At 43.3% G+C, this 12449-nt stretch overlaps 1 protein-coding gene across 1 annotated transcript in view; it reads left to right on the plus strand.

Annotated features, from left to right (window-relative positions):
• Positions 1 to 12325, plus strand: part of DENND2C (DENN domain containing 2C) — a 59719-nt gene extending 47394 nt beyond the window's left edge. The window contains exons 12-19 of the mRNA XM_079979071.1: positions 293 to 433; positions 1163 to 1311; positions 2196 to 2373; positions 3473 to 3514; positions 6520 to 6625; positions 7715 to 7954; positions 8945 to 9031; positions 9691 to 12325. Of these exons, the coding sequence (XP_079835197.1) occupies positions 293 to 433; positions 1163 to 1311; positions 2196 to 2373; positions 3473 to 3514; positions 6520 to 6625; positions 7715 to 7954; positions 8945 to 9031; positions 9691 to 9722 (975 nt within the window). The 3' untranslated portion in view covers positions 9723 to 12325. The remainder of the gene's footprint in view (positions 1 to 292; positions 434 to 1162; positions 1312 to 2195; positions 2374 to 3472; positions 3515 to 6519; positions 6626 to 7714; positions 7955 to 8944; positions 9032 to 9690) is intronic.
• Positions 12326 to 12449: the final 124 nt, after the last annotated feature.

The following is a 12449-nucleotide window of genomic DNA, read 5'->3' on the forward strand; positions in this document are numbered from 1 at the left end:
GAATGTGCCTTTATATCATGTGCTAATAACACAGCACATCTTACGAGAGGACATCAGCTGAAGTGTCAATCATTTCTGCTTTCATAGAATCATAGAGTTGGAAGGGATCCTGAGAATAATCTAGTCCAACCCCCTGTGATGCAGGAATGTGGAACTGTCCCTTGTGGGGATCAAAACTGCAATCTTGGTGCTCTAAGCATTACACTATAACCAGCTGAGCTATCCAGCTGCTTCTCACTTGTGTTGCGGCCAGGAAGAACCAGTCTTGTAACAGTAAATTCTTCTCATGCAGATATTGGATGAAGTGGAGAAGAGGCGTGAGATGTCCCCAGCCCTGGTGCACCCATTCATGCGCAGTGTCATGGAGGCACCGTTCCCTGCTCCTGGGCGCACTATCACTGTGAAGAGTTTCCTGCCGGGAGCAGGAAATGAGGTAATGGCAAAAGGCATTGTTGCCTAGCAAAGGCGTGAGGAATGATCACCATGATTGCAGTAGGAACCTGGGGGAAGGCTTGTTTCACTGCCCAGAATGTGCAAGTCATAAAGCAATTTCCAGAGGGTTGATGAGTTGCTGGCATCCTTTATCTGTCCTTTTGGGACACAATTCAGAGCTTGCCAAGTCTAGGAGCACACACCTAAGTAAATGCATGAGCGGAACGACTTCCATTTGCACAGTGGGACTTCCCTTCCCCTTTGTGCACCCCTTTAAATCTGTTCTGGGGGTTCCCCCAACCCTCGTATCAGATTTGGGGATAGCATAGTGCATGTGTGGAGGGAGAAGAGGACGCCATTCTGCTCCTATAATTATTTAATTGAATACAGTCGTACCTTGGTTGTCAGACGCCTTGGTACTCGAATGTTCTGGCTCCCGAACACCACAAACCTGGGAGTGAGTGTTCTGGTTTGTGAACATTTTTGAGAAGCTGAACGTCTGGTGCACCTTCCGTGGCTTCCGATTGGGTGCAGGAAGCTCCTGCAGCCAATCGGAAGCTGTGCCTTGGTTTTCGAACCGTTCCGGGAGTTGAATGGACTCCCAGAACGGATTAAGTTCGACAACCAAGGTACCACTGTACCACCTCAACATTTTGGGTTTCAAGAGAGAACACAACAACAAAATAGCTCAGTTCTTGTCCATAACTCATTTACAATTGTCTGCTCTCAGGTAATTGAGCTTTGCCGTCCCCTGGACTCGCGTCTGGAACATGTCGACTTTGAATGCCTGTTTAAGTGCCTCAGCGTCTCTCATCTGATCCAAGTCTGCGCTTCTCTCCTGCTGGAAAGGAGGGTGATCTTTGTTGCTGACAATTTGAGGTGAGACTGAAATGACAAGTCCCCTGCCTGGCTTGGCAAGATCTTTGTGTGCATGTGTTTCCCCCCGCCCTTTCTGAACCTTTCATGGCACAAAATCATTGCAACTTTTCTTGTTAATGCATATATAGACTATCATCATCATCATCCAAATTCAGCCACCATAAAATGCAAAATCTGGAAACGTGAAGCAGATATTCATGAATTACTGGGGGAAAAGACTATTGGTCTACCTTTACATAAGGTGTAGCTTGCATGGAACCTGACACCAAAATCTGGAATTGCAGGGCCAGCTGGGGAAGGGCTGTAGATCAGCAGTTGATCACCTGCTTTGCATGCAGAAGGTCCCAGGTTCAATCCCTGCCATCTCCAATCTTGTCTGAAATGCTGGAGAGCCACTGCCAGTCAGTGCAGGCAATGCTTAGCTAGATGGACCAATCGTCTGACTTGGTATAAAGCAGCTTCCTATATTCCTATGCTTCTTCGTACTTGGGAAAAGTGCATTACACAGTCATCTTGGAACTGTACAACTTCATAATTGTGGTGAGAGATAGCATGTGTGAATTTTCCTCCATAAAAAACGAATTGCACTTAGAAGACTTTCATACCATGGAAAAGCCTGTATTCTTTCCCGCTAAGATTCTGACTTTCTGGAACCAGGGAGTATTTATTATGGGACAGCATTCATTCTCGCAGTTAACTACCTCTATTTTGCAGTGGTACCGTTCCAAAAGTTTCACATATTTTCTCTTGCATGGGACCATTACATACATCACATTTTAGCCTTTACCCGTACTAAATGAATTTCTCTAAATTAGGGATGCTTTTCATCAATCAGGGACTTCATATACTGACTAATGCTTTTGTGTTTTATTTCCCTCACTTAGCACCTTGTCCAAATGTGGTCATGCTGTGGTTGCAGCACTCTACCCGTTCACCTGGCAACACACTTATATCCCTGTCCTGCCAGATTCTATGATAGACATTGTCTGCTCACCTACCCCTTTCCTTATTGGCATCCTCTCCTGCTCCTTAACTCAGCTCCAGGACCTGCCCATTGAAGAGGTGAGATCTGAGAAAACCTCAGGAGGAAATGTAAGGGATGGTGGTGCCCCAGTTATTACACCATATTAGTGAGGAGTAGTGGTGTGTTCTGGGATGACGTATTCATTTAAGATACAGTGGTGCCCCGCAAGACGAATGCCTCGCAAGACGGAAAACCCGCTAGACGAAAGGGTTTTCCGTTTTGGAGGCGCTTCGCAAAATGAATTTCCCTATGGGCTTGCTTCGCAAGACGAAAATGTCTTGCGAGTTCCTGCGGGGTTTTTCCTCCTTTCCCCCCCTTTTCCTAAGCCCTAAGCCGCTTATCAGCTGATCCACTAAAAGCCGCTAAACCGCTAATAGCGCTAATCCGCTAAGCTGTCAATGGGCTTGCTTCGCAAGACAAAAAAACCGCTATACGAAGAGCCTCATGGAACGGATTAATTTCGTCTTGCGAGGCACCACTGTAATATGCTTAATTTTTACGCTTTCACGAACCTTGAGTCCATCAGTGATACACCGTATCCAGCGTAGTGCTACGTGAATGTTCATCAGCCCAAGGATTTCTGCTTGTGCAGTAGAATGTTTTGTCCCCCTCCTCCCACCCCACGCCCCCTAAATCTGATCTAGGCATTCCCCCAACCCTCCAGAGCAATTCTTGTCCTGACGGGACATGTTAGTTGAATGCTCTCCATTGGTATCAACATAACTGTTTGCTCAATGGCCCATTTACACAGAATAACTTTTTAAAGACCTTGATGGGGCCAGGGACTTGAATATTCATTTGTAGACATTGCTTCCCCTTCCTTCTCTTCTCAGTTGAAATGTGCTGCCATTGTAGATGTGGCCCCCTCCATGCGCAATAGCTTCCACCAAAGTGCTTGAATTGAAGTCAGAGCTATGAAGCGATAACTTTGTCCTATCCCAGATTGCCAACAATTGATGGACACCACAGTCACTTGATAAGAAGAGTTGTGCTTATGTTATCTGATCTGTGTTATCTGTTCCGTGCAGCCAGACAATAGCCTGTTGTCACAGTGTCATGTGAATCAGGATAGGAGGACTGTGGGTTGCACAAGGGGTTTGTGGATTATATGCAGTAACCGTCTATCTCTTTCCTTAGGTACTGATTGTTGATCTGTGCGCAGATACATTTTTACAACAGGTGAGTCAAATTACTTAGCTACTGGCTGCTTCACAAGCAAGCAGAAAAATTCCCCACACATCCTGAATGGAGCCTTACAGTGGAGTGGGGATAAATACACAAAAGAAGCTAAGGATCAAACTGCACATTGGAGATCCATATTCAGATCTGCTGGCTCTTTGTTTAAGCTTAAAAGGAACAGGGAACAAATTGGATTGAGACTGCAGAGCTGGGGGGAAGTCGGGGTTTAATCTGTTCCCATTTGCCATTTACCTGATTTCCTCTGCCCCAAACTGTCTACACTGATGAGGAAAAAGGACATCAAGGATGATTAGTCTTGTCATTTTGTGGTTCTGAGGACTGGGAGGAGGGATTGCAGAACGCTGGGCTTCTGGGGAGATAAGATTGCCCAAGGGAGTTTTTCTTTTGTCTGTGCATTTGAGTGGCTTAGGTATCAACAAGTGTTTTCTGTGGGGAAGTGGTATTTCCTAAGACAGCTGAAACTTAGTAGGGGGCTGTGGCCAAAATTTCCAGTTGGCCCACTTCTCACATAATGAGATAGCATTTTTTCAAACTATGTGCATGAGCAGGAAGGAGTCACCATGAATTCCAGACTTTAGTCAGTTTCTAAACAAACTTAACTTCAAACAATAGATTACAAAGCTGGCTTGCTTAATTAACCAGAGTGTGTTTTTAAACCACAATATTAGGTTTGCACCTAACAACAAGCCAGGTCTTGTGGAAAGTGAAACTAAACACTTTCCTAGACACGCTTGGGAAGAAGGAGGATGAGCATATGGGTCTTAAGTTCAATGGAGTTCCCTACTGCTTGAGCCCATGGTTATCGTGGTTTAGCATGATAGGAATGAGCCTAGCTCCCCTTGGACTTCTGTGCTCTCCATTGCTCCCCCATTCCCAGCATGGCTGCAATGAGACTGGAAGCTTCTGCTTTAAATTAACCTTGGTTTACTGTGTTGTCCAATCCGTAAACTGTGGTTATTCTTGGAAAATAGGAAGCTGCTTTATAACGTCAGATGATTGCCTGTCTAGATCAGGTTTAAGGCAGGGATCTTTCCCAGCCCTATCTGGAGATGCTGGGAATTGCATGGGTGGAGATTTTTTAAACCTTTCCCATGCCATAGTTCTGCTGAAACCCCCCACCCAAGTCGCTATTTGCATCAGAGAGAAGCTTCTGCTGGGACCAATGGCAGCTTTGCTTCTCACACAAATAGCTTTAAGGGGATGGGTGCTAAAGGTTTAAGTCCCTTCCCCCACTTTCTTCAGTCCTGGTCCTGATCGTTGCCGCCTGCCCCATGATTGCTGTTCTGAAATAAAAATGCAGAAGGACAAACTACAGTGGTACCTTGGTTTACAACCATAATCCGTTCTGGAGGTCTGGCTGTAAACCAAAACAGGTTGTAACCCAAGGCGCGCTTTTGCCAATGGGGTCTCCCACCCCCCGCCAATGGGTTGTAATCCAAAAAAAAGGGACATGCACTTCCGGGTTTGACGTGGTTGTAATCCAAAATGGTTGTAGTCCAAAGCAGTTGCAAACCAAGGTACCACTGTATACTTGTAATGTGACTTGCATTTTGGTCTTTAGAAAGCTATTGTCTCTCTAGCATCTTGCTGCTTCTATTTTCTGTGTTTCCTCTCCACAAGAGTTCTTCTCCTCATTGTCTAGAGTCTAGACAGTCGAGAGTTTCCTGTAGTCAGCTGTTCTTAAAATAATATCTAGTGTTGTCATTCTCTGCTGACTTCCCTTTTCCCCTGTTGCCCGAAGGTGCTCCCCCAGGCAAAGCAGGGGAGACTGACAAACTGTTCAATGCAACATTCCACCAAGCAAAATGAAATGTCATTGGGCTTTATAGTTCTAATGCACAACTCCTGGTTAAGGAGTACTCAGGACTAATTGGGTCATTGCATTTGCCCAATATCTAGTACTTCAGTATATTAGAATGTTTGAAAGGCATTGCTAATCTCAGGCCGTTGTTGTTTGTGTAATGGTGTCTCTGTCCATGGCAAAAGACAGGTCTTTGCCCAGAGGAATTTACAGTTTTAAACTTCAGCAGTTGCCAAGGTGGGTGGAGAGGCGGCAGGCAGAGAGGGAAGGAAGGGTGGCTTGCATGAGAGCAAAAGCAGGCAGCTGTATCTAGATTTTGATCCAACTGAGGACAAGAATTAAGGAGTTCAGGCCAAAGGGTTAAATAGGCCAAAGGGTTAAATAGAAGCAATTTGCTAAGATTTGTTTCAGTTTCAATTATAGAAAGCTATAAATGTCCTCAGGAGTACATCAGTTTCTCTTATCGTCTGTCTGTTTATCTGATCCTCTGTTCATGGTAGTGACCATTGCCACATCTTATGGTAGCAAATTGCAGGCTATAGTTCATGTGATGTGTGAAGAAGCATGTCCTCTTTCCCTTTCTTGAATTTTCCACCTCAGTTTCTAATATAACAATAGAGGAAGAATAACTTCTCCCTCTCCACACTCTTCATACCAAGCAGTCCTCCTTTTTTCGCTCCACTGGTCTATTCTGCATTGGAGCCAGTGCATGGGAGTTGGTTATTCAAAGGATCTATCTTAAGATGTGACATTAATTTATTGGATTTTTGTTTAGTTTTTGAATTCTGCTTCTAGGGGCTAGAAATCTGTAGTGGTTGTATCAACATCTGCAATGCTTCTTAAAAATATTTTTGATAATGGGTGGTGTACAACTAAGTTATACTCAAAGTAGACCCCCTGAAATAAATGGATTTTACTTACTTGTCCATTGATTTCAGTGGGTCTGCTCTGTGTATGATGAACACTGGAAACCACCCCATCTGCTTTAAACATAAATTTTAATTGGTTCCACACTTTAATTATGTACAGCCATGAGGTGTGCCCTCTTAAACTGCATGCTGAAATAATTTCATGTGGTAGGTGACATAATTACTTCATGAAACATTTTAGTGATATCACATGGTCCTGTTTTGGAATACATGTTAACTACCACCATTCTGCTTCCTCCCCTTTTATTTTAAAGGTTTCAGATGAAGATGAAATCCTACCTCACAAGCTCCAGGCTGCACTCGTACAGATCTTAGAAGAGAGAAATGAAATCTTGTCTCGGGAGCGGAATTACACACAAGGTGACTTGGATCAGAAAGATGGTGTACAATGAGTTAAAGGAAATCTTCAAATTTACTTACCCCAATAAACCAGAAGCATTTCTTCTAGGTGTACTTGGGAATGAGTTACCAAAGAAAGCCCACAACCTGTTTTTATATGCAACAATAGCAGCAAGGATAGTAGATGCAAGATACTGGAAACAAAGAGAGACCCCAGGGAAAGAACAATGGCTATACAAACTAATTGAATGTGCAGAGCTTACCAGTATGGCATTTAAAATAAGAAATCAAGATGATAAACAGACGAGGAGTGAGTGGGAGTATCTAGGGGGATACTTCCAAAAAAATTGACCTCAGATATAGATTCCAAATAAGGGGGTACTTCGTGACCAACAGTTGATAATATGAAAGATATGAGAATATGGAAAATAAGGTGAAGGAATTAAAGTATATGCAGCTAAGCAAGATGTAAAAAGAACTGTCATGGAATGCTGGATGGGAAGTCAAGCAGAGTTATTGTACAGTATAAGAATAGGAAAAAGGTGTAATTGTAAAACTGGAAAAATTAAAAAATTAAATAATCAGGAAATTAGACATCCATGAGAATATGGTGGTGTGGAAATCTCCAGACAACTCAATTGCAAAGTGTTAAAGTGGGGTGGGGGGGTGAGTGGTTGGCAGAGGGAAAAGTGTCAGGAAGGGGCTTTAACTCCCCAGGGACGATGGGGAGGAGAGGAGGTTGCAGTGGGGAAATGGTGACTGGGAAAAGCACATGCACGGTGCTTCCCACTTCCAGCAAGCTGCACATGCATCCTACTGCTTGGCAACAGAGAAGTGGTGGTTTGGATTCCCAGACCCACTGCTGCACATCCATGTTGATGATTACCTAGCTCCCCATTAAAAGTGCAGTTATTGTACCCACTGAAGCTGTTGACACCCTGAGCTATGTGCCAAGTTTCATTATCTCTGTTTAAATAGAGATATGTAGGTAGAGATTTAGGCTCTGACGCACCCAATAGGATGCGTGGTCCCTTCATAGCCTTTGGGAGCGAAGTTGAGGTTGATCTCTCCAAAGGTTGAGATGTGGCTGCTTTCTGTGCCTTCTGGTAGGTGACGTGACTCTGGACTTGTTGGTATCGGAGGCTTTTGTGCGCTTCTTCGTGGAGATTGTGGGGCACTACTCCCTGCACATGCACGTCACTGAGAAAGGAGAGCGGGTGTTTCAGCGGGATCCCTTCCGGAAGTCCCACACGTCCCGCAATGTGCGCCATTTCCTAGACATCTTCATGGAGACGCAAATGTTTGCTGGTTTCATACAGGATCGAGAGCTACGGAAGAGCGGGGTTAAAGGTGATGCTTGCCAAATCCAGTCCTTTTCTTGTTTTGTGTAGAACAATTGTGGTACTTGCACAAGAATTTAAAACAGCCAAAGGGGAATCCAAGTTGGATTGTTTTTCAATATCTGGAACCTTCTAAAATGTTTTGCTACTGCAGGTAACCAGGACCATTGACCACCTGCTTTCTCCTCATTTTGGAGGGACACGTTTGTTTTGGATGGCCATTTATTTTCTTGGCCCTACCTAGTGCGTATGGTGATTTTTAAAAAAATGACCCTGTGTTTTGGGAATTTTCAATGAAAATTGATTAAAATAAACCAAGTGAAAATGGTAGAAATGCAGAGCTACTTTGTGCCCGCAGAATGTCCTGTGCTCTTCTTCTGGGATTGCCTTCAGTTGTGAGCCCTTCCAGGTTCTGAGCTTGGAAACAGGGACACTCCTTTGCTGCCTTCCCCAAAAGCATTCTTTATTTAGTTCTAGGGAAGTGGGGTGAAGGCTTATCCACACTTCCAAGGAGTTGTAGATTAACTTTTAAATGAGATTGTAATGAAATTCAAATGACTTCAAACAATAAAGCTGGCTTAGCTTTACTTTATTAAAGAATTAGACAGGTAGCTGTCAGCATGATGGACAGGAGAGGAAGCCCCTTCCCTTCACTTAAGTTAATACCAGAATTGGAGGTGATGGAAAACCTTCAGACTCTCTTCCAGCTCTTGTACCAGCTGCCCGGGTAGTGCACCAGGAAATAATTAAGAAGCTGAACTTTTCCTTTGCCATGGAGGAGGTAAAGGCTGGAGAACGTGAGAACATCTCTAACCCAGAATAAGAGGCTATAAACAGGATGCCTGGCTGCATCCATGCACTCATCCCTTTTAGGCAATGTAGGGGTATTTCCCTTCTTTGGGGCACATGTGGGCTTTCTCATGTGTAATCTTGTTTGAAACTTCATCCCAAAAGAGAGAGAGAAATGCATGTCTAAGTGATGCTTTCCTTTTTTTTCTAGGCTTGTTTGAAGTCCGTGCCTTGGAGTATTTGGAGACCATTCCAGAGTCTGAGCCAAGTGGGATGAACAAAATCCTCCGTAGTCTGGGTAAATAATGCTCAATCTTGTTCTTGGCTGCTTTGGTCGCTTGTAATTTGTGTAACTATGAACTACCAAGGAAACCTTTTAAGCCTCCTTCTCTGCCTCCATTGCACCCGCAGTGGAGCTTTTCCAAATGGTGAATGGGCTGGTGAGATGTAGCCCTGGGCAGGATGCAACCAATCGCTTGGAAACTTGCTGTGAGAGTTTTACAAAATACTTTTGGGTCAAAATCACCCGTATCCACACCAAACTTAAACACCACAGCTGATGTAGGCCCCGTAGAAGTGTTTAGAGCACCCTCTGGTTAAAGTTTGTGCAGATACCATCTCATCCTGAGGTTCATTCTGTACAATGTAGAAATCTGGCTTTTGGTGTGATGGAATCTCCCCTTTGGAACTTCCTCCAGACAAATGTAATTAATGTTATCTCTTTGGCACTAGCTGAAGGCCTTCATTTCCCAACAAGCTTTTAAAGTGAAGATTCTTATCTCAGCCTGTTTATGTATTGGATTTAAATTGTTTCTATGTACGTTTCGTTGCTGACATTTTTATGGCTGACTGCTTCGTTGTGTTTCATGGGAAGCGATTAATGAACGCAGTGAAATAGGCATGCCCATGCATGTCTCAACCTTACCATTTTTCTTTATTTTATGCTTTTCCTTTTAGGTAGCAAAATGAAATTTCTGCAAAAGAAGTGAGAAGAAGCTGAGTGCAAAATTGCTGCTAAGAGTGGTTTCAAGTTCTCGCCTGGCTGTCAGAAGGGGGCGCCACATTGCCTGTTGCTGCAGCGTCAGATGGGATGACTCAAATTCAAGCTCAGATACCCTTCAAATAATTGGAAGAAAGGGCATCAGATCTGGGTGGAATTCTCAAATCTTTGCTGTGCCCAGTCCAACGGGACTATTACTGGGAGAAACTAGGCTTCTGTGTCTTTGTAGGATTGGTCTACAAAGGAGAATCCAATTAGCTTTGTGAACTATCCCTGTTTATGCTGCTTGGCCTGAAGAGACTTCCTACGCCCTCCTGTTTTTATAAATGACTCCTGCTCAAAGTAGCCCTGAGGGCTAAGCTGATACCTTTTAATAAGAGGAATGAACCAGAAATAATAATAATAAAAAATTCAGGAACTGACCTATGGCAATACTGCACTGCAGAGATTCTCTGCACCTGGAAACTTCCTCTAAAACTGGAAAGGCAAACCTGTACTCTAGGGCCTGTTCATCCATCTTCCTGTTATGTCCTCTGTTACTGGCTCAGGTTTAGCCACATTCTCTTATTAACTATTGGCTTTACTTATGTCTTTCAAAGCTTTCTGTTTTTCAAATACTGAAAGCAAGACGAGAACACCCACTTCTTTGTTTGTTCTGTTGGTTTTTTTTACTGCAAACTTCAACCTGCTGCAAATATACAACTTCTGTGCCTTTCTGCAGACCTGCTTTTGCTACATCAGGGGATATACCTCAGTCAAGACTGGTGTTTACTGGCCAAGAAAATGCTGTTTAAACCCAATTTGGGAATATGAAGACTTTTAAAAAAACAAAAACAAAATCAAAAAGTGGAATTTAAAATGAGTTTGTTTTGGTTTGATACAGAACTATTGTAAAAGAAAAGTGAGTTTCTTACCATTGCATTTTGTTGTGAAATGGGTGGGATAGAAAAGGGTTCTTCCTTGTAAAGCATTGTTCTAATTTACCACAGCTGAACATTAATCAAAAACATTTTCTTCCTCATCTACACCAAGGTCTATTGTTATCTGCTTTTAGGGAACCCTTATTCCTCCTGGTAGCTTGCACACTATTTCCAATAGCTGTTTAGAGTGTAAAGGCAAATACCTGTGTCACTTCCCTAATCAACTATGGCACAGCATGTCATTTTCTTATTGGACCAGCCTTGTATTTAAGGACTTGGCAGGCAGGCTGGCAAAGCAGGAACTGAGCACCCTGTCCCTCTTTTGAGCCCAGCATAAAAACCAAGCAGGTTGCTAGAGGAGGGAAAGTCCCTTCCTCCATGCCCAGCATAGAAATGCTGCTTCCCATCCTTTTGCCAGCCCCCAGTAGACTATTAACTTTTTGGGAGGGGGCTGGCAACTTTGGAGGGCTTATTTACAAGGCAGTATTAGACTACTCCAATTACTCTTGCCTCTGTGGACCTATTGGATGTAGCCAAAGACTACACTCCAGTGGCGCTTTACCATATGTTTACATGTAGGAAATAGACTCAGGATGAATGCATGGGACAGTTGTACAGCCTTGGAATCATAACAAATGATCACACGAGGAATTCCTTTGACGTACAGAGCACTGTTGTACCAAATGGCCTTTTCTCTGCCTTACAGTCTGATTGACCTCTGGATTTGAGAGAAACATGAATTTCAGGTCTTCGTGGGGTTTTTTTTATATTATTGGTTGTATCTGAAAGGTGCTCCTTTCACTGGGGAGAGTTCCTGAACATATATATCTTTTGCTGTGCCAAAAAACATGAAGACAAAACGTCAAATGTATATATGAGGATAACATCAGAGAACTTTTTACATTTAATCCTGAGTTGGTTGTACAAGGCCAACAGCCCATCCCATATATGTTTACTCAGAAGTAAGTCCCTCGACATTCAGTGGGATTTGCTCCTTGGAAAGCATTTGGGATTTCAGCCTAATGCTAAAATCCTATGTGCACCAATCTGGGAGCAAGTAAATCTCAGGGATGTGCGTACTTCTGAGTAATCATGCACAGGATCACATTGTAACAAGTGGGTCCCAAACACAAAGGAAGTGATTTTGTTCAGTTTCTGTTCTCACGTGTTTTAGAACCATTGCTGCGATTCCATTTCGAATCTCTCATGCTTCCACCCTTACAGAACTAGATTCTTGATGAGAAGAAGCAGACCTGGTCATTATTTTGTGGGAGCTTTCCAGCACTTAAGACTATTGCACTTGATCAGAAGACCAGGAAGAAGAGTTCACCTGTGATTCTGTTATTCATATCCACATTTGGGTTACTTGAGCCCTCATGGTATGAAACCCACTTTAATCATTCCTGTTGCATACTCCTGGATGGGAAACATGCATCTTTCCCTCATCTCCATAAAACCACTTTCCTTCAGACCTTGCGTACTTCTTCTCAGTGGTTGTCTTCTCTCCTGTGTAGCACATTTGTGTGTTTTTGCAGCCAGTTTGCTCATTCTGGATAAAGCCATATTTTGTGGTGTTTAGATGAAACCAAAACTATATGTACAGTTACAGATATGTAATAAACCAAGTTCTTTAAGGAACTGGTTCAAATAAAATATGCTGTGTTTTTGTGTATCGGGTCATCTCCTTTTCCTGTCTGTCAATAATAATGACACCATCTGTGCTCTACGCGTGTCTAGTTTTTCCAGAAAGACTGAGCTCTTAAAGTCAGAGGGATGCGTTGTGCCCTTGCCAGAAG

The sequence above is a fragment of the Podarcis cretensis genome (genome assembly GCF_951804945.1).
Source record: "Podarcis cretensis genome assembly, chromosome: 6".
Taxonomy (NCBI): domain Eukaryota; kingdom Metazoa; phylum Chordata; class Lepidosauria; order Squamata; family Lacertidae; genus Podarcis; species Podarcis cretensis.